This window comes from Apis mellifera, linkage group LG7 (genome assembly GCF_003254395.2).
Source record: "Apis mellifera strain DH4 linkage group LG7, Amel_HAv3.1, whole genome shotgun sequence".
Lineage (NCBI taxonomy): Eukaryota > Metazoa > Arthropoda > Insecta > Hymenoptera > Apidae > Apis > Apis mellifera.
In genome coordinates this window covers 13,225,227-13,248,951 of record NC_037644.1, presented here as the reverse complement: position 1 = coordinate 13,248,951, position 23,725 = coordinate 13,225,227, and the positions used below count along the sequence as shown (strand labels likewise).

At 34.9% G+C, this 23,725-nt stretch overlaps 1 protein-coding gene across 7 annotated transcripts in view; it reads right to left on the bottom strand.

Moving 5' to 3' along the window:
- LOC412818 (NMDA receptor 2) overlaps positions 1-23,725 on the bottom strand; it is a 311,909-nt gene that overhangs the window by 34,782 nt on the left and 253,402 nt on the right. For all 7 annotated transcript variants that reach the window (XM_026441777.1, XM_006569470.3, XM_006569473.3 and 4 more), the window contains one exon: positions 5,646-5,875. In XM_026441777.1, coding sequence (XP_026297562.1) covers positions 5,646-5,875 — 230 coding nt within the window. The remainder of the gene's footprint in view (positions 1-5,645; positions 5,876-23,725) is intronic.

Sequence of the window (23,725 nt, the reverse complement as noted above, 5' to 3'; positions counted from 1 at the left end):
GAAACGTTTTCAAGCCATCGTTTTCGAGATTTAATGGCTGATTCTTTGGTGCTATCTTGGAGGAAAGAGAATGAATGAATCTGGAGAGAGAGAGAAAGAGAGAGAAATTTTGAAAACTGTTATCGTTATCATCGGGAGATTATTCGATCCACGTGATTCGAAAGATGTCATTGTCATCCCTCGACGACATTCGAATTTTACATTCTTTATTTTAATTTCAATTTATTTTAGATAGATCGATCTTCTGCAGAGAATGAAACGAATTCTTTCCCACGATGGGAATACTTTCTTTCTTTCTTTCGAGTAAAAATTGACGAGTTAAAAATTATGAAAATTTTTTTTCATTCTATGATTTTTCGATCTCGCGTGACACGAGGACACGATTGAATAAGTATTCCTTTTTTTTTTGATTTTACGTTTCGAGCGAAAATTTTACCTTCGATGAAATTGAAGCAAAAAAAACGATAAAAGTTGAGGGGAGTTCGGGATTAAACGTTAAATTCTTTATTCGTTCCATTTTTAGCCAAATTTTTAGTCAAAGCAAGGATGACCCTTATTTTTATTTGTCTGTTCAAATTTAAAATTATTGTCGAGGATATGATGCAATTCATACGCATCGAAAGATTGAAATCTCGACTCAATAAAAATTATTATAAAAGAATTGAACAACGAATCTCGACGAACTTGGTTGGATACGTTTTTTTCTTTTTCGAAACTATTGAAATTATTTATATAAAGATGTACTATATCAATGGATTCAACGTTTAAAGTTCGATGTTTGAAAACACGAGAATATTTGATAAATTTACCAATTTACCAAAAAACGAGGAATCTTTATGAAATTCTCTTACGCGAAACCTTACGCATTTTTCATCCCCTCAGATATGCGAATCGATTCAACGTTTAAAAACACGGGAATATTTGAAAAATTTACCAATCAAAAATCTCCAAAAAACGTGGAATCTTTATGAAAAATTCTCTTACGCGAAACCTTATGCATTTTTCATCCCCTCAGATATGCGAATCAATGGAATCATTCGACGTTTGAAAACACGGGAATATCTGAAGAATTTACCAATTACCAAAAATCTCCAAAAATCGAGGAAATCTTTTATAAGATTCTCGAAATCGTATTTTTCAGATTGTTCGATATCGAGCGGAAAGCTGGTATTTTCAGAGGCTGAATCCGTCATCAATACGTATATTTCTCCCTCCTCCTATTAACCTTATCTCTTTTCTTGGATCCTTGGCGTATCGTATTTATTTTTCCGTCCACTGTATGCGCACACAGGGTTGTACACACAGAATACGAGTAACAGGGTTATACGTTGAAACGTTTCACCCCGAGAAGTTAGAGGAGGAGGAGGAGGGGAAATCGATTTTCCTTTTATCAGAGGCAACGTTGGTTACGTTGCTCGAACAAGAGACGAGAGTTTACGATTACCTCAAAGGAAATCGCTATCTACTTCGACACGAGCCGAAAGTTCAGGGTTTAATGATACTAGTTGCTCAACCGCTTTGTCCCCCCTCTCAAATGTTTCACGTAGAACATTTCGATCGTGAAGAATTCTCTTTTTTCTCCGAAAACGTTCCCTAGATAATAATTGTTTCTCGACTTTATACTCACGAGGGTTTGTTCGAAAAGTCTCGTTTCGAGATTTTAGAGTAGTTCATTTTCAAGGGAAAAGACACGATAGCAAAATTGTATTAATAAATTAAAACGATTCTTTCGAAAAGTACAAGAGGAAGGAAATAGTATAAATATATGAAATAAGATAGTGGAATCGAAGACAAGTCGAACGGAAGCCTATTGGAAATTTGCTCCGCGATCGATTCAAATATCGTGGCGCATAAATTCGCCGATATTACGAGTCGATACGATTGTGGTCGTAAAGATATTGTGTTTTTATATTCTCGAGGATCGTTTAAGGCGCGTCGTTTCCAAGGAAATCTTCTTCGGCTGACTTCGCTAGATTCTTCCATCGATATTTTGATAGCGCGAGAATCTTCCGTGTCGTTCGTTCCCATCGTTGCATTTCATTCTACAGTTCGAATCTTTATAGTATTACTGTTCAGACGTTGAAATGAAAAGTGGAAGAGTCGTCTTAGTGAGTCGTATAGTATAACTCTTTGTCCAAATTGTTCTGACCAACCTCAGTTTTGTATCGAATATTAATCTTTTTTAAAGAATAAACATCAATAATAATAAACATAATCTTTTCTAAAGAATAAATATATGGAATATCAATCTTTTCTAAAGAATAAACATAAAATATTCCGTAATATATTCGTAAATCTTTCTATTTATACAATTATCCATTAGATAGAGTCTGAAGAATTGGAATTGTTCTAATTTGATTAATATCAATAGCAACTTTAGTAAACCATATTTATATTACTTTTCATTCAATATTTTATCTCCGTAGAATATCTTTCCAAGTATCTTTATGAGATTGTTTCCAAGTAGTTAGTCAAGTAACTCGAATACTCAGCCGATGAGAACTTTCTATTTATATAATTATCCATTAGATAGAATTTAAGGAATTGGAATTATTCTAATTTGATTAATATCAATAACAACTTTAATAAACCATATTTATATTATTTTTCATTCAATATAGTTTTATCCCCGTGGAATATCTTTCCAAATATCTTCATGAAATCGTTTGCAAGTGGTCAAGTAACTCGAATATTCGGCTGATGAGAACTTTCTATTTATTAAATACAATTATCCATTAGATAGAATTTAAGGAATTATTCTAATTTGATTAATATCAATAACAACTTTAATAAACCATTTTTATATTACTTTTCATTCAATATAATTTTATGCCCGTGAAATATCTTTCCAAATATCTTCATGAGATCATTTCCAAGTGGACAAATAACTCGAATATTCGACTGATGAGAACTTTCTATTTATACAATTATATATTTCTATATATACAATTAGGTAGAATTTAAGGAATTGGAATTATTCTAATTTGATTAATATCAATAGCAACTTTAATAAACCATTTTTATATAATAAATAGTTAAACTATTTATATAGTTATATAGTTATTTATATAATATATAGTTAAACTATTTATATAGTTTTATAGTTTTGGAATGTTTTTCCAAGTATTTTCATAAGATCATTTCCAAGTGGTCAAGTAATTCGAATATTCGGTTAATATGGCTCGTTGAGAACTTTCTATTTATACAATTATCCATTAGATAGAGTTTGAGGAATTGGAATTATTCTAATTTGATTAATATCAATAGCATCTTCAATAAACCATTTTTATATTACTTTTCACTCAATATAATTTTATCTCCGTGGAATATCTTTCGAAATATCTTCATGAGATCGTTTCCAAGTGGTCAAGTACTCGAATACTCGACTGATGAGAACTTTCTATTTATACAATTATTTATTAGATAGAGTTTGAGGAATTGGAATTATTCTAATTTGATTAATATCAATAGCAACTTCAATAAACCACTTTTATATTACTTTTCAATATAATTTTATCCCCGTGGAATATCTTTTCAAAGTGGTCAAGTAACTCGAATACTCAGCTGATGAGAACTTTCTATTTATACAATTATTTATTAGATAGAGTTTGAGGAATTGGAACTATTCTAATTAATATCAATAGCAACTTCAATAAACCATTTTTATATTACTTTTCACTCAATATAGTTTTATCCGCTATTTATATAGTTAAATAGTTTAATTTGATTAATATCAATAGCAACTTTAATAAACCACTTTTATATTACTTTTCACTCAATATAATTTTATTCCCGTGGAATATCTTTCCAAAGTGGTCAAGTAACTCGAATACTCGGCTGACGTGTACTCGATGAGAAGTTTTGCTGTCGATATGGAATAACAGTGAACGCGTTAAAATATATACATGGCAAACACGAAACGTACAATCGTAACCAATTTTCAATCTCCTCTCCAGTGTCGCCGCACTTTCAATTACACTGTATTCCATGCCGTTGTTGAACAACTATCCATTCGACCAGATTCAATATTTCTCTTTCTCTCTCGATCTTGTGCGCACGAAGAATAGGATAGAAATTTTTAATCGCAATTTTAAGCGCGGAGAGAGAAGTGATCTCCTTCTCCACGATCCAGGGGATTTTCCATCCCCTCCTCGCTTTCTAATTATCCGTCATCCACGCGAAATAACGCGATTCTACCACGAGATAATTGCACATTGATGAGAAAAGGTGAAAGATTTTCGTCCTATTTCGCAATTATCCCGAAAGATTAGGACGAGTTAGGCGCGAAACTTCGAAAGCTTCGATTCGAATTAAATTAAATCGAATGACACGATGTTGATGTATTGTTTCGTTATCCAAGTTGCTCCATGTAAAATGCGATATATTATAGAATGATTGGAATTAGGAATTGAATATCTTTCTCTGGAAATATAGCATATTTCATTCTTATTATTTTGTTTCTCAGATTCCTCGATAAGAAAAGAAAGTCGTTGACGATCTTTCTCTTTCTCTTACTGTGCACATTTTTGCCGAAAGGGTTAACAATCCCACAACGATCGTTACTTTCTTGTGACATCTCTCGAATTCGAGAATTTTCATCTCCTCCAATGATAAGCTATTCAATGGAACGTAAATCGTGCTTCTCTAAGATTCTCCTCGAGATTCGCGAGAATTCTGTTGGATTTCGACAGTGGAGAGATTAGCTTCGATCTTGGATCGATGCTCCACGTCCTCGAGGTCGAAGAACTCGAACTTAAGCGACCCTCCAGGTTTTAGTGCTCCATTCTTGTTTGGCTGACTCACAAGTAACACCAAGTAAGAGTAACTCTCCCTTCCCTTTAAACTATTCGATGGACATTCAATCTTTTCTCGAGCAACTCTAAACTTGTTGTTGTTCTATACTTTCAGCATTTCGTGGTTTATTTATAAGAAAAGCTCGTCTGATTCTTCGCGGTTGTGGTATAACAAAGATGCAAGAGGAGTGTAAATATAAATTGATGTAGAGAGCCATAACAAGGATATGAATTAAACCAAATTGCCAATTATCCTCTTTAATATAACCTTTTTTTTGCTTTGACATTGGAAAACTTTGATGGAACCGATTAATCTGTCGTGTAAGAATTAATATATATATATATCGATTAAAGAAACAATTTAATCGAATAGAAGAATATTTCTTCCGTGATGTAATTCGTATCTAATAGGATCCCTTGCAAAATTAAGACGTATCTCGATGAAAGCGATCCCCAGTGAGCGGAAAAGCTCTCGAGCTTTCGAGTCTAACACGTTGCAAAACGAGTCCAATGGGAAACATTACTTAAACGATACCTTCTTAGGGGGAGAACTTGGATGAATCGCCGTTTATCACCGTTCTCCATAAATGGATCTCCGATAATCCAATAGATAATGATAATAGCATAGATAATAATACATTTAACCAGAAGCTAAATCGTCTTGAATTTAAAATTATTGAAATGTTAAGAAAAGTATTCAATCTCGAGCGGAAGAAAATGAATGTAAATATAAAGGAGAAAAAAAGAAATATTAAATATAGAATAAACAACATAAAGATGCGAAATGATTTGGAAGAAGAAGCTGAGCTATATATATCTAGAATTCTACTTCTAATCTAGAATTGGACTTACTCGACCATGTCGGAATCCTTGGCCACGCGGCAATGAACGCCACGATCCATCAAACATTTTCCACTCACGGGGTCCGGTGGCGCGAGATTGATGTAGGGCGGCTCCTCCAAGAATGTTATTTTCAGATAAAACTTCTCCGGGACACCTTGAGGCGGCGTGTGAGTGTTCCCCGGCCAGACGATGTCCTTGATGTCCAACCCCTCCTTCTCCCACGATTTCCACACGCCGATCTGTTGCCGCAAACATCGACGAATTAAAGGATTTCGTTTCGTTGTTCTTCGACAATAATGAAAAAGGGAATAAAGTAAAAAATGGGATATTTAACGTATCTTTGCCAAGTGTATCGTTTAGTGTCGTTCCAATTTATTATCGATTATTAATTTTTACTCGATCGAATTCCATTTTTCTAAAACTTTGTGAAGCGCGAGAAGGAAATTACAGCTTCTCGAGCGTTTTATTTTTCGAAAATAAGTCTAAATGTCGAAACGATCGGTCAGATATTCGATGGATGAATCAAGATTTCGTATTTCGATTCGGCTAATTTTTCTAAAGCGTTGTTAAGCAGAGATTTTAATCGTCAAATTCTATTTTTTTAAAACTTTGTGCTTTTAGCACTTTAGAAATTCTTCGAATGTTAATTACAGCTTCTCGAATATTTTATTTTTCGAAAACAGTTCTAAATGGCGAAAACGATCGATCAGATATCGGTGAATAAGTCAAGATTTCGTATTTCGATTCGGCTAATTTTTCTAATTTTGTTAAAGAATTATTAATTTTTATTCGATCGAAATTCGAAACGAGATTCCAATCGACACGTTCCATTTTTCTGAAACTTTGTGCTTTTAGCACTTTAGAAAATGTTAATTACATTTTCTCGAATGTTTTATTTTTCTAAATAGCGAAAACTATCGGTGGATAAATAAAGATTTCATATTTCGATTTGGTTAATTTTTCTAGAGCATTGTTAAGCAGAATTATTAATTTTTATTCGATCGAAATTCGAAACGAGATTCCAATCGACACGTTCCATTTTTCTGAAACTTTGTGCTTTTAGCACTTTAGAAAATGTTAATTACATTTTCTCGAATGTTTTATTTTTCTAAATAGCGAAAACTATTGGTCGAATATTGGTGGATAAATGAAGATTTCGTATTTCGATTCGGCTAATTTTTCTAAAGCGTTGTTAAAGAATTATTAATTTTTATTCGATCGAAATACGAAACGAGATTCTAATCGATACGTTTCATTTTTCTAAAACTTTGTGCTTTAGAAATTCTTCGAATGTTAATTATAGCTTCTCGAGCGTTTTATTTTTCAAAAACAATTCTAAAACAATCGGTCGAATATCGGTGGATAAATGAAGATTTCGTATTTCGATTCGGCTAATTTTTCTAAAGCGTTATTAAGCAGAATTATTAACTTTTATTCGATCGAAATATGAAACGAGATTCCAATCGACACGTTCCATTTTTCTAAAACTTTGTGCTTTTAGCACTTTAGAAAATGTTAATTACATCTTTTCGAGTGTTTTATTTTTCGAAAACAATTCTAAATGGCGAAAACTATCGATGGATGAGTCAAGATTTCGTATTTCGATTCGGTTAATTTTTCTAGAGCTTTATTAGAGCAGAAGAAAAATTTCTTGCAAGTAGAATGCCTCTGTTATCGCCTCGTTTTGGGAAAAGAATAACGAATAATTCCCTTTACAGCCTACAGTCACCCTAACTCTTCTCGATCGTAACGACGGCTTCGACGTTCGTTCGGGACTTTCATCGGCGTCCAACCATCGTCCAGATCGTGTACGATTTGTCCTGTCGTATCCGTTTCTCGTCACGGGTTACGATTTTATTCAGAAATGGGCTTCCATCGTTTCGAGGTTCGCGCGATAAGCACGCTTTCGATCCTCTGTCACTCGCTTACCTATTTTTCCAATTTTTCCACTTTACCCATTCCGTCCAAACGTCTGTAAACTGTCATCGAAGATACGCGCAACTCTGCCTCCGCTTTGCCTTTCAATTCGTTCAACGTGGATCTCATTTTCAAAGATTTGAATTTTTCAAAGCTAACCTAATATCCTCGATATTGCTTGGTCTCGTTGTTTAAACTCGTGCGGGAACAATATTCTAAATTCGCCTCTCAAAAAACAGTTAAACCAACGGCAAAAAAAAAAAGAAAGGAATTATACACAAAGGAAATATAAGAGGACAAATATGGTAAGCGGGATGTAGGTTAAGTAGTAAATTTACGAGTCGCAGTTGATTCTCATTTATTCTAAAATTGGTAACTTGGTGTGATACAATCTAATGTATACACATATATATATAAACCAGATGTTCATTATTTTATAACACACGAAATATAAGAAATATTTATTATTACGAGTAAAACCAGAACTGTAATACGAGTAATTAAGAAAAAAAAAAGGAATATCTTGGTTAAAAATTTCTTTCCGTCAGATTAGATTTTTTTTCGCAAGGAGACGAGCTCGGTCGTCGAGAGTTATGGAAACTGGATTTAAACCGCGATCAAAGGACACCGGAGTGATATTTACCGAGAGTCGTCAGCGGAAAGGATCGTTTTTTAATTCGTTCCTTTTCAGCAAAAAAGGAAAAAAAAAAAAACCGAGATCGTGGATCGCATCGCGAAAAATTAAAAATAAAAAGCGTATCCCTCCCCCTCATGTATGAAATCTCGCGTGAAAACGAAAAAATAAAAAAGAAGAAGAAATGGATAGGAGCCATCGATCCTCTTCCTCTTCACTTTTTCCACGAAATTCGTCAAATTCTATTTCCTTACCTCTCTCTCTCTTTTCACTTTTAAATTTTTCTCATCGAAAAAAAAAATCTATACATCGTGTTTATGTAAATTTATCAATGTTCTCGAGCGAGGCGTTTTTAATCCACGTTAATTCAACGATAATCACGATCCACGTACCAACTTTGAATCGGGATTAATTTAATACAAGCGTTACTCGTGAAATTGTATACGTGAAATATCAGTTTTCGATGAAACAGGCGTCGAATTAATCCATCGTATATATATATATCTAATAATATATCCGATAGTTGGATCGATTGTAATTAGAGTATCGTAAAGTCTTGCGAGTTCTGCATACCACAAATTCTCAAATGCGGGATACGAACGCGTCGCGTTAATTACCCGGAACGATGCAACGATGTTGTCGAAGAATGCTGTTATTCATTCACGGACACGTCACTCCATCCACGGTGTTCAAGCTGCGCGAAAACAAGGATAGCTCTATCAATGGCGTTTTCATCCCTCCTGTAATTAGAATATTACATTTCATCTTTCATACACCCAATCCTGTTATTTTTCACCTTTTACAAATCGCGCAATTTTTTAATCTCGAGTCCGTCCTTGGAATGTTTTAATCGAAATAACATCAATTCGCACATTTTTCTAATGATCCTCGTATAATATTCGTATCGTGAACCGTTGCTCGAATTTTTCGCGTTTATCGACACGATCTCGCTGCAAAGATGAAAGAAATGTATTTATCTGCCCTTCCAGAAAATTGATGCCATTTTATCATTCGTTAAATATTTCGCAGAGGATCGAGTTACGACTGTAACGATATGCAAAATTAATTCACGCCGCAATTTATACTCGGAGGATATACTTTATGTATAAATAAATACGATTGAAGATGAATTTTTCTTCGATTTTTACGATAAACGTAAATCTTGACAAGATTTTAGCGAATTTGTTTTTTACAATTTTATTATTGCATACGATACAATTTTTTTCTTCAATTTTCTTCCATATTTGATATACATTTGTCGTAGAAAATGTAGAAACAAGAGACCAACCGTCGGAAATTAACGGCTGAAAGCGTTCGAGAACAGGTTAAACTTTCAACGATTCCCGCCATAAAGATGAATATTTTAAACGCGACGAAACAATAAACTCCCGCAAACATATAACTCTTATATTTATAGGTAAAAATCGAAATAATTTAAATATTCTTTACAATTTCAGAAACACAAATTCTATACAGAAAAATTATTCATCGACGAGTTTTTCGAATCGAATCGCGAGTTAATAACAACTCCATAGACAGACCTATCCTCTCTTCTTCTCTCTTCTCCTGAAATTCACTGGAATTTATTTAACGAGAACCAATCCCTCTCCAATCTGACGAGATCCCTGTTTAAAGGGATCAGCCCGCGAGAAAACGCGGTGTATTCTCGCGGACGGGGAGGGGGAACAATAGCCGGATGGAATTTCGGAACGAAGGTTGAAAAAAAGAAAAAGAAAGAAACGCGGTGGTGAAATTGCGAACGGGGTCGAAAAAGAGGAGGCCATCCGCGTTGCGAATATGTAATACGAAGTAGAGAGAGGGGAGAGGTCGTGTGATCTCTCTCGCACGATTCGAATATCGGAATCCGATACAGATATATATAGTGTACAGGTCGAACGTGTCGCGATGGAAATTCATTCACGCCACTCGTCCGTCCTCGTCGCGGTGGGTGAATTTTTTCAACCCCCCTCAGACGTGTGCGGAAGGAATGGTACGTCTATGCCGCTTTCGATCAAGCTTTCTCGATCGAAAAGTTGAAGCTCAGTCGAGAAATCTTGAATTTCTTTCTTTCCCTCCTCCTCTAATACAATCTTATTACTAATCTAATCATTATTTCTATGTTTTATTAATTAAAATGTACATTTTTATAGAAAAATAAAATGTTAAATTTAAATTAATAATTATTAGTCATAAACTAAATTTTTAAAGAAAAATATTATATTTCCATAATATTAGAAATAAAATTAAATTTTTATCTTAAATTTTCTAAAAAAACTAGATATTAATAAATTCGTTTAACATTTAATTTCTAAATCTATATTAATTTTATTGCTACAAAAGAAATTATATAGATTTAGCTCCCTTATTTTCGAGATATTTAAAATTATTAAATACAAAAATGATACAAAAATTAATTCTACTTTTTTATATTTTTATTTTTTTCCCTCAAAGAAAAATTCACATCGATTCTCGTGTTCTTCTTTCTCTCTCTCTCTCTCTAATTAAGAAACGAACGTGAGTAATTATGGAAAGATCGAGATGAGAGTGGCGTGGATTAAATACGGGGATTAAATAATAACGTTGTAAACTGGAGAGGAGGAGGGAAATACCGAAATTTCTATGGCTTACCAGAGGCGGAACGAAGGGACAAAAGCCGGTGTCGTACAATCGTATATGTTGTTGTTGTTGATGATTAATCGAGTTTTAACCCTCGTCATCGAGGCAAACAGATTCTCCCGTTTCTTAGCTGGCGTTAATTCGAGGATAATCTCGAGGGAATTATGTGTTTATAATTGTCCTGTACGCGTCACTTTACAATGCCAATTGTAAGGATCTGTCGAAAGTTTTCGAGAAAAAGGAAAGTGAAATGAATTTTTGAAGTTCTTTTTTTCACCTCATCAAGAGATGATCTTCGTTCTTTCTCAACAATATTCATTTTATTTTATCGCAACAATATGGATTATTGTCTGTACAACATTCAACCTATTTTTCTTCTTCATCAATCGAAATACGAGAATTAAAAGTTTCAGTCAATTTATTTTTTCCTTAGAAACGAGTACTGTGTTCTTCCAGGAATCTCTGTGTTTGTCTCGAACTAGGCACAAATGAGAGATTTCTCGACAACTGAAAATCTTATCGAAAGAAGAAAGCATTTTAAAACGAGAAATCATTGTATTTGAAATTATAACGTAATTGAAATTTTAATCTCGGTTTAATCGATTTCTATTAAACGTAAAACGTTCGATCGAAGCAAACTTTATTTAAACTCTCCATTTTTAATTTCTGAAACTTAGAAGAAAAAGTTAAGCAAGACTCGTCAAGTTACTTATCCAGAGACTCTTTTCTTTTATTCGAAATTTTCTCGTGATCATCTCTGGGGGCGCGGCATGTCGAAACCAGAATGAAAGGAAAAAAATATTAATGACAGGTCGGTTAATCACGGTTCTCATTACCGTGAAAACGTGGTCAGAGAATCGGGTTGGATGCGTAAATACATAAGCCGTTCCGATTCCGATTATCACGAGCGATGATCCCCGTGGGATGGCTCGAGTAAATGGCCTCGATCAATTTTCAACCCTCCATTAAGGGCGGGTATCGCGGTAGACGAACGATGGCCAAGGGTATCATGAACCGGACGGTCTTCTCGCCGATCTTTTCTCTTAATGAACTTTGGATAAACGGGCAAATGCTCCGTTTAAACTCCTTTGTAAAGTTTTTAATTTCCGCGCTGAAGAAGAATTCATGTAGAATTGTGAACAGATCTTCGATCTTTCGTTTACTTAAGGAAGGAGATTTCTTTTTGGAGAAGCCAATCTTGGATCCAACTAATTCTTAAGAAAAATTCTTAAAGTTTCTAAAACATTCGAATCGATTAATAATATTAATATGTTCACAAAAATAATAGTTCATCTAATCGTTTAATTATTGGGTTGGCAACTAAGTAATTGCGGATTTTTTTTTTAGAAAATCAAAGACAATTTTTTCATGGAACTAAATAACTTTATTCTGTAATGCGTTGCCCATTTCGATCAATGACCTTTTGCCATCTTTCAGGCAGCATCGTAATCCCACGTTCATAAAACTTGTGGTTTTTATTAGCAAAAAACTGAATCAGGTACGATTTGATATCATCATCATTATTGAAATTTTTATTATTCAAGGAGTTTTGTAAAGATCGAAACAAAAAGTAATCGGATGGTGCAAGGTCAGGACTATATGGTGGATGTGGCAAAACATCCCAACCAAGCTCCAATAATTTTTGCCCAATGACCAAAGATGTGTGTGGCCTTGCATCGTCATGATGGAATACAACACCTTTTCGATTTGTCAATTCGAGCCGCTTTTCTTCAACCGCATCGTTTAATTTCGTTAGTTGTTCGATGTAGACAACAGAATTGATCGTTCGGTTGGGTGGTAAGAGTTCGAAATAGACAATTCCTTTGTAATCCCACCAAACTGATAACAAAACCTTCTTTCGACGAATACCAGCTTTTGATGTTGTTCGAGCTGGTTCACGTGGCCTGCTCCACCATCTTTTCCGCTTGATATTGTTGTAAACAACCCATTTTTCATCGCCAGTTATCGGCCGTTTCAAAAATGGATCATTTTCATTACGTTTCTTTAGCAAATCGCAGCTGTTAATGCGTTGCATTAAATGCTTTTCTTTCAGTTCGCGAGGAACCCATGTATCGAGTTTTCGAACATAGCCAAGTTGTTTTAAGCGGTTTTCAATGCATGTACACGATACATGAAGCTTCTCTGCAATCTCACGAGTTGTACTGTGACGATCCGAATCGATTATTGCTTTGATTAGGTCGTCATCAACTTCAACTGAAATCCGCAATTACTTAGTTGCCAATCCAATATTTTATTCATCTTGATTAACGATAATAAATAACGGACGAAGATTAATTATCAATAACAAGAAAAATAATCCAAAAGGTATTTTCGATTTAGGATATCGTTATCGCGCTAATGAAACGAAAGGTATACTCTTTGTAAAATAAGGCTGCGATAGGCGAAACCTTAGACAGAAGAAGTTCGCGTACAACTTGTTCTCGTGCAGCGGGTGTATGATCTTGTTAGGAAGCCAGCGTTAATCACCGTTCTATTACCAGTCATATATATCTATATTGCGGCTCGTTAGACAGTTTATTACCCCAAACATCCGGTTCGTATCGTATTTTCGGTAAGAAACTCGCGCCCATCTCCATCCGTGTATCGGTATTTCAGACACGTTCCACAGGGGGGATGCTCGATTGCGGCCGATGCGTTGGTGGATGCGGCCGATAACGACGCGACACCGCCGTTAATGGGCTGTGTTAATCCAATGAAACCGCTTGTAAGTAGGAGTACACTGGATCGAATGGGATAATCCGATCTTGCTTGATCGCGATCCGATCTCGTTTCGACTCTTCGGATTTTATTTTTCGTGATTTTTAAATAAATTTTTAGAGGATGGAAATTAACTCGATGAGATCGTAAACGAGAAGACAGGAAAGAGAGGAGTTTAAAGAGGGAATTTGGAAAAATTTGTTCCCTCTCTTGTTCGTTATATAATTGCGTGTTTTAAATATTTTGTTTAGATATCATTCGGGATATAATAAAATCATCAATTTATTTCGTCCGCGATAAATTAAATCGGACGTAAAGTAATTTACATTGATTAAACTGTGAATTAAATTTAACGCGATCGATTTTACCATCCGTTACGTCTGTAAAATACGATATTTTCCGAAACAATCCGTGGATTAAAAATTTATTACCGCAGATTCTAAAACGCAATTTTCCAGAAACTCGTGACGAACTTATTAATCGTTATTATTAATCGAAAACCGAATTAACTCGTATTGCTGTATCGAATATTATTTAAATTTTAGTAAAGATAAATATGAGTTAAACTTGATTTATAAATTAATTTTTTCTAATACAGATTTAGATTGTTTTAATTTAATAATTAGGTGAAATTTAAAATTAATTGATAATAATTATTTATAATTTTTTTAAAAAACTAGGATTAGATACCCTATTATAAAAAGATAATTAATATATTAAGTGATTAAATATCGAATCATTAAAATTAAATGATGATGGCGGCTTTTTATATCTAATTAGAGATATGCTTGTCGATTAATTTGATATAATATTTCGCAAATTTCAATAAAAATAACACGATCGTCTCTTTTCCAAGTATCGAAAATTTCGCGTGGAAAGAAATAATTGATCTCTGGACCGAGAGACAAGACTGTAAAAAGTCTTTTGGATCCTGGATCGTAAAAACGTCGGCTGGATTCAAACGTCGGGGTTGCAGAAGATCCGCCGGAAGTTTTGCAGATTAGCGGCGGCAATGTACTGGTGTAACGATTACAGGAGACATTGCACACGTTGGAACGTGGCCAAACGTCGCAACTTCTGTCATCCAGGATTGGCGCAACTATCCTGCTAAATATGTATTCGACTGTATGCAGTGACTACAGCGGTAATTTTACGAACTTCGTGTTTGCGTAGAGTCGCTCCGCTGATGCGATTATCACCACAATGCCTCCGAGTCGCACGAACCGTTTGACGTCTCTCGAATCGAACGATGGATAAATTATTTGCGAAATTTCGCTCGATGGAACGTGCAAAGAGAGAGAGAGAGAGAGAGAGAGAGAGAGATTAATCCAAATCCAGGTAAAATTAGAATATAAACTTCTGGATGATCAAAATCAAAAAATCAAAATAAATGTTGATGTAAAAATAGGATTACCACTTCCTATTGGATCAAAAAATGATGTATTAAAATAATAATATAGCGATTGCTCCAGCTAGAATTGGTAATGATACAATTAATAAAATTGCTTTAATAGAAATTGATCATGGAAATATTGAAATTTGGTCGTAATTTAAAGAAAAATGTTTTATTATTATAATTGTAACTGTTAAATTTAATAATTCCTGATATATGAAGAGAAAAAAATTGCAAAATCTATAGAAGGGGATGAATGATATAAATATGTCGATAATGGTGGATATACTGTTCATCCTGTTTCTGGTCTTGGATAAAATTTCTTAATAAAAGTATTGTATAATTAACGAAGGTGGAAGAAGTCAAAATCTAATATTATTTTTAGAGAGGGAGAATAAAATATATTTTTTCATTTTTTTTAATTTCTAAAATATTTGAGAAACTCAAAAAAAACTTCCTTCGCCATTTTCACAAAAAAACACAATGTGGTGGATTCTAATGAAACGAATGTTGTCATTTCATTGCAAATTATTACAAATTTATTAATGGCAATTGAACAATATCCACGCAATATTACCTCGGATTCTTATTCTTTATCTCCACTTTATATTCTACAGAAAAAAATTGACCAATTTTATAAGCCCGTAATAAGTTTACACGTGCTTCGATTCATGAATTTTCTTTTTTCACAGGTTCTTTATTAAATATTGCGTCACAGTATATTGTTTTTACAACATAAAACCACGAGATTAGACCATTATAATTTCCACATTGTCCATTTCCATCTAATTAAACAGTTAAATAATATTTAAATGTATTCTTTATTAGTAATACGAACAATTAAATCTTTTCATGGAACAAAATATATTTGAAATGGATTATTATTATTATATTAAGAATGTTTATCAATATATTTAAACACAAAAATTATTATGAGTTTAAATATTTCTGTATTATTATAATTCTTAATTATATGGTATAACTTTTAAAAAAATTTGAAAGGAAATTTGAAGTTTTCAAATGGTTGTCAACTCTTTTTATTAACTTGTACGTTTTTATTGAACGATACACGAATGGAATAATTATGTTGTGGATACTTATACGTTAAAATCGAACGAAATTACGAGTTTCAATGTCGTTTTAATCGTTTCGATACGCGCAATCTCTATTTGGGTTAACTATTCTATCGATTCTTGATTTCACGTTACTGCAGTCGACGTAGTTTAAGGAAACGTTGGTCGCAGTTTCCTGGATCTCTTTCAAAAGAAACTTTGAAATGATTTCAATTGCCAACAAGGGAGGGGGAGTTTAAGCAACCGTGTGGAACGTAATAATTTTAAATTTATGATCTCATGTTTTGATCATGAGACGAGTTTTTCTTTTTTATCAATGGCTTGGATTATTTTTGGGATGATTTGTGAATTCCACTTTTATAATCATTTATATTTTAATTCATTCACGATTGGACAAATATTCGATATTCTTTTGCAGTCTAATTGTAACATCTTTCGATGTAAAGTTTAAATAGTTTATTTTATCCCAGCATCGGGGGTAAAATACTCGAGGAGGAAGCTCTTCAAGAAGCTAACTTCTCTAAGAAGATGCTTTGGCGAAAACAGAGAAAGTTCGATGACGTGGAATAATCTTGGAATGAAACCTTCAAAGTTGAAGCTCAATAATGAATAAACTCAACAAATCTTATTGTTTGTCATCAAATTACTTTCCAAAAATTCTATTTTCGGATAATTCTTCGAGTCTAATTAATCTTGGACAATCTCGCGAAGACAATTTTCCAAAATTCAACTAGCCAAAAATTATTGAACAATTGTTAATAAAATCCACGAAAATATTGCACTATTGATTCATTGACAAATAAATCATTGGCCTAATAAATCTTCCAAATTATTACGATGATTGACAACGATTGCAGTTTATCAACCAGATCAATAATTTTTTGAAACATTACTGCACGTTTTTTCGAATCTCGAAGTGATTTATGATTTTATCGTTCATTTCTGGAGAATGAAAGAGAGAGAGAGAGACGCTTCCTTATCTATATTTCATAACCAATAATCCTCGACTTCTTTCGCTTCCTCTTTTCAAAATCCAAATCGACGAATCTATCAATCTGCAACAGCAACATCCCCTAATTTCCACGAATTTCTCTCATTCAAAAATAAATTACAGCTCGTGTACAAAAATCGTCGAATCGAATTTTTTTTCGCTTCTTTTTCTTTTTTTTTTTTTTTTTTTTTCATTAAAGGATAATTGGAAGATGCAGTTTATTTGTACACTTAAATATCGAAATATCGAGAGATTATCGGCGCGCTACAAAATCATCATCAATCGCATACCAAACGGCGTTCCATCGAGCCCCCAATCATCGGACTTAATGGCGGAACGCTGGAAGCACGCGGGCGCTAAATCGATCGAGACGGGGTCCCGTTCAAATTCACCCTCGAATTCGATGATGAATCACGCCGCGGAGAATCGAGATCTGACCTGTCAGGCGGGGTAATATCCGGGCCGCGCCGGTTACGCAATGCGAGAAATTCCCTTAATTAGCCGTCACCCGCGCGTTTCGAATTACGCTCCGCCCGTGATGCTACTCGCGCTGCGTGCATCGATACACGTACACGCACGCGCGCACACACATGGACGCGTCGATGGTTCGCACGCGATAACGCCGCGTACACTCTCCTCCGGTATCGAGGTGGCAGCCACTCGAGAATGTCGGGTCGAGCTGTTATTATCGCTCGACTCGATCCGTTTTCAATGATTAATTATCCCGGCGCGGAATTAGTGATTCGTTCGTTCGATTTCGGCGGATTAACGAGAATTGGAAGAAGTTGTATCCCGCGCGATTACGTTTTTACGGAATTTACGGATCGATGTGTTTATCGAATCGGTAATTCGAAGAGCTGAATAACGTTCGTTCTGAATTTGAGAATCGCGTAGAATTTCGAGAATACGAGCGTATTTTGCTTTCACGAGGTATACGCGATTGGTCGCTCGCGCGATAGAAATATCAGTTTTCGTGAGATCGGTAGAGTTCGGGCGTTTCCGTTCGACTTCGCCAACTCGGTTACGGTTCGTATATAAAGGCAAATCGGGGCTCGACAGGTCATTTCGCACGGAACGTTCGCGACGCGTGGATCGGAAACTTTCGAATAAAAAAGTTTTGAATCGAGTCTTTTTAAATTAGTCGCTTCGAATAAATAATATTTTCTTATAAATGCGATTGTCATTTTGAATAAGAAATGTTGTTTTAATTGGCGAAAGAAGAAAGTTCGTTTCCTCTCGATGCTCTGCAACTCCTTAAGAAATACTCGGGATGCCAATTAATATTTCATTTCCTATCGACAATTGTTTGCGGTTTGTCTCCTGAACGGAAACTAGAAGTTCGCGGAGGCGGCTCTCCATCGTTATCTTAATTAGATTTCAACTCGATTCCAACGATTCTCTTCCTGTATATAAACGTGTTGACATTCGTATCATCGATCTACGTGTAACAACAAGATTTATTTACTCACGTCTCGATTATTTGGAAAATTAAATTTAAATATTTCACTAATATCGATCGTGCATCGATATTATTCTTCGCGATACTTATTACGTAGTCGGTCATTTTCATTATGCTTTTCCTTCCTATTCCGTTGCCCTAAAAACAAAATAATCACTTTTCGCTGCATCCGGTCACGAACGTACGCGACTGGAATTAATTAAATTTATACACACGTTCGTTAAATGCCGATGAATTCGCAAAAACATGAAACATGAAACGGTGAAATCTCTCGAAACTGAAAGTAGATAGAGTTTCGTTAGAGAGAATTAAAACGTCGAGACGCGTTTCGGCTAAGCTCTCTCCGTTGCAATTCGACTCCACGCCATTCGAACAACGACATTATCGATAAAAATACATGATACGGCATTATGGAAAAATTGAATAGTTTCGTATCCTTGGAATTTAAATACGTTCCGATCGAATGAAATAATTTTTACTTTAATAATCGACACGGATATTTCTTTCAAATATATATATTCTTTAATTTAAAATTATCAAATCTTTCTATTTACAGAAGAATTTTTCTCGTGCTTGTTCTCTCTCTCTCCATCAGGAAACCATAACCAATAAACAAGAAATAAGAGAAGAGGAAAGAATATTTCCTTTTAAAGAAGCTCCATCAATGAGTTCGCTAATAAAGGATACTCTTTCTTCTTCGCAATACTCGTCGAAGAATCAACACGAAAAAAAGAAGAAAAGGACAATCTCGCTTTATAATTTCCCAATTGAATCCAAATAATAATAATAATAAAGGAAAGAGAGAAATGGGAAGAAGAAACATCGAAATCTTCGAGTTAATTTAGCGCATCGAGTTCACCGATGGAACGAGGTCAGAGAGAACTTTCGCTCCCTGTAGACGTGTCCTCGTATATGCGTAACGATTCTAATTATTTCCGCGTCGTTCCATCACCGATTCGAGTCGAGCGCAATATAACTTGGCATATAAATTAAATCGAGCATCGAATTTGAAACTCTTCCGACTCTAAGAAATAATCGAAGGGAAAAGATCGTTGCGATCATTTGATTGGCTGGCTGACAAATTATAAAATTGAACGAACGGGAGAGGAAATTCCGTAATTTCTTTACGAAATTTTTTACCCATCGACGAGCGTGCTTTCTTCGGCTAAGTGCTTCGAGAATGCGGTTAATGCAACAACGTGTAAGTGTATATATATATATATGTACGCTCTTCGAGCAACTTGCTCCATCTTTGTAATGGAAAACGGACGCCCAATCCTGTTACCTATTTCGAATATTTTTACTTTAAAAGGAAGAGGCTGTAACATGGATGAAATATCGTGGAACATTTAACCGCGATGTCAAAAGTACAAACTGTCAGAATTAATGATCAAAATCCGTAACTTTATCGATTGTTTCTCCAACGAATATGAACGATAAAATTGGAAACTAACAAGTTATTTGTCGCTGAGGTATTTCTTAATATATTGGGTTGACAACTAAGTAATTGCGAATTTTTTTTAGAAAATCAAAGACAATTTTTTCATGGAACTAAATAACTTTATTCTGTAATGTGTTGCCAATTTTGATCAATGACCTTTTGCCATCTTTCAGGCAGCATCATAATCCCATGTTCATAAAACTTGTGGTTTTTATTAGCAAAAAACTGAATCAGGTACGATTTGATATCATCGTCATTATTGAAATTTTTACCATTCAAGGAGTTTTGTAAAGATCGAAACAAAAAGTAATCAGATGGTGCAAAGTCAGGACTATATAGTAGATGTGGCAAAACATCCCAACCAAACTCCAATAATTTTTGCCGAGTGACCAAACATGTGTGTGGCCTTGCATCGTCACGATGGAATACAACGCCTTTTCGATTTGTCAATTCGGGCCACTTTTCTTCAACCGCATTGTTTAATTTCGTTAGTTGTTCAATGTAGACAACAGAATTGATCGTTCGGTTGGGTGGTAAGAGTTCGAAATAGACAATTCCTTTGTAATCCCACCAAACTGATAACAAAACCTTCTTTCGACGAATACCAGCTTTTGATGTTGTTCGAGCTGGTTCACGTGGCCTGCTCCACTATCTTTTCCGCTCGATATTGTCGTAAACAACCCATTTTTCATCGCCAGTTATCAGTCGTTTTAAAAATGGATCATTTTCATTACGTTTCTTTAGCAAATCGCAGCTGTTAACGCGTTGCGTTAAATGTTTTTCTTTCAGTTCGCGAGGAACCCATGTATCGAGTTTTTGAACATAGCCAAGTTGTTTTAAGCGGTTTTCAATGCATGTATGCGATACATGAAGCTTCTCTGCAATCTCACGAGTTGTACTGTGACGATCCGAATCGATTATTGCTTTGATTAGATCGTCATCAACTTCAACTGAAATCCGCAATTACTTAGTTGCCAACCCAATAATAATTCGAAATTATATTTTTCTGTAGAAAAAAAGTTGAGAAACACATTGATCCATCGAAATATCGGATCCAACAACGATGATGAATCCAGGCCTTCCAACAAACATTGCGTCTGAATGTTGGTCGGCAGACTCGCAATTTCATCGTCGGTCGATTTTCGATGGGCGGGCCACGTGGAAGTCGACATTTTATTCCTGCCTCGATTAAGCGTGATTAACGCCGGATTTTCAATAACGCCCGTTCCAGTCGTGGAACGCGACTAATTAAATCCGAAATGGGATTTCCCCTGCCCCCTCGGCCCCCCATCACTGTTTACCCGACCAGCCTGTCGATATCCACGTGTACCCGACCGTATCGTTTTCCAACGCGGACGTGTCGCCCCTCCACTCCGTGTTTTACGTGTTACACATTTCACGTAATTGTTTTCGCGGTTTCGACGAGTGGAATATAGCTGTATAGCGGTTTTGGCGGATGGAAGAAGCGGGAGAAGGCGAAAGCGAGAGGAAATTTGGAGGTAGAAGAGGATCGATCGAATATTTAAATATGTTTCTCTGTTTAAAGAAAAATTCCACAATTTTTTGGAAATTTGTGCGATCGTTATTAATTCGTTGAATATTGAAATTGAATGCTGATAATATATTAATAAAATAAAATTAAAATTCGAAATGCTGGAAGTATTTCATGTAATTGAGACTAGAATTAAAAGATAAAAAAGTGATCCGAAGAAGTAAGAGAAAATTTGGAGATAAAAGAGAATCGAATATTTAATACGAAGGGGAAAAAAAGAGTAAACGAGAAGTTTTGTATTAATTTTTGTAAAACGATAATTTTGCATCGCAAGGGTTTGAAGAAGAGTTAAGAATTGTGAAATCTGTTCGAGTGTTTCTTTATTTAAAAAAAATACTAAAAATATTTCATTTGATCGAGATTAAAATTAAAAACTCGAAGAGTGATCTGAAAAAGTGAGAGGAGAAGATAAGAAAATTTGGAGATAAAAGAGAATCGACAGAATCGAATATTTAATACGAAAAAGTAAAGGAAAAGTAATTGTTAAACAATAATTTTGTATTGCAAGGGTTTAAAGAACGAGAAATGTGAAATCTGTTTAAACAAAATTCCACGAAACGACTTTTTGGAAATACCGAAATTAAAATATACTCGAAATACTTTCGCTCTCGTATAGACGAATGCACGAGAAAAAGAGAATTTGCACGAAATTTGTGGAAATTATCGAAATTAAAATTAAAAGATAGAAATAAATAGAAATTGGAAATAATTTTGCTCGTATACAGGACGAATACTCGAGAAAACGAGAATTTCCACGAAATTTCTGCAAATTTATCATCATATTCCAATCGAAATTAAAATTAAAATTAAAAAGTAAAAATGGTGAAGAAGAAGAAGAAGAAGAAGAAGAAAATTTCCACGAGATTGAAACGGTTGATGAAATGGCGGATGCAAACGGAGAGAAAGAAGCGAAACAATTTCCTAATCCTCGCCGGGGGTCAATTGTCAAAAAGGGGCGCGAAATGAGAGCCCGTTCAAAGTTTATGCAAGCGGGAAAGAAAGGATCGGCGCGATAAATCTGACGAATTAAATTTCCAAGAGAAATGAAATTATACCCATGGCAAGCGTGCTGCACGCGTTTGTGAACACACGGTTGAACGCGTCGTTCCTTCTCTAAACGAAAACGAGAAATAAATTGCGCAAACCGTGAAAACAGAGAAGAGAAAATTGGGGGCGAGAAAAAGGACAAATTGTCGAGCAATTTCTACACGTTCCTTTGTTTACGAACAAATCTTACCGATAACTATGCTCGAACAATCCAAGATAACAATTTCCTTCGGACCAATCTGTCAATTTTCGAGCACGATTTCGAAAAAACCTCAAAATCTCTCGATCGACAAACTCTCTCGCCCAAAAATGGAAGCTTGATCCGCACGGTAAACGCGGCAGAATTACGAGGAACAGTCCTTTCACTATCACCTTTCATCTTAGGATTATCCTTCGCATCCGAAAGCGCGAGGGATTTTTTTAATCTCGGCCGATCCGAATTCTGGAAAAACAGAACTCGAAGCTCTCTGATGGACAGCATAGCTATTGCTATTGCTTCGCGACCTTTGACGGGCGGAGGAAGTCGTGTTTGGCAAAGATTGGCGGATTGAATGGAGGGGGCGAGTTTCGAGTATTAAACGAAAACGCGCGAAACGTGAATGGGATGCTCGATTGTTGGACGTGGATGGAGAAAAGCGCGGCGACTCCGCGACGAAGGGACTTTTGAATACATCGATGGTGGCTCTCGAGGATGAATTCGTGAATTGTTCACTTGCTCATTCGTTCGTGCGTGAGTGAATATGAAAAACGATATCGGAGGTGTGATATCTTTTTCCTCTCCCGGCTCGTCGAGATTTCAATTGAAGCCTTCTTTCGAAAGATGAAAAATCTATTTATTGCATCGATCGATCTTTATTATCCTGTAAATCTACTCAAACGAAAGATGAGAAAATTCTACATTTCTGAAAGATGTAAAATCTATTTATTATCGATCAATTTTTACTCTCTCCTAAATCTGAATCAAACGAAAGGTGAAAAATTTCTACATTTCGGAAAGATTTATTTATTAAATTTATTATCGATCAATTTTTACTATCCTCTAAATCTAGTTAAACGAAAAATGGACAATTTTTATACTTCTGAAAAATGTAAAATCTATTTATTATCGTTCAATTTCTACTATCTTCTAAATCTAATTTTTTTACACTTCTGAAACATGTAAAATTTATTTATTATGGCTCAATTTTTATTATCTTCTAAATCTAGTTTTTTTACATTTCTGAAACATGTAAAATTTATTTATTATGG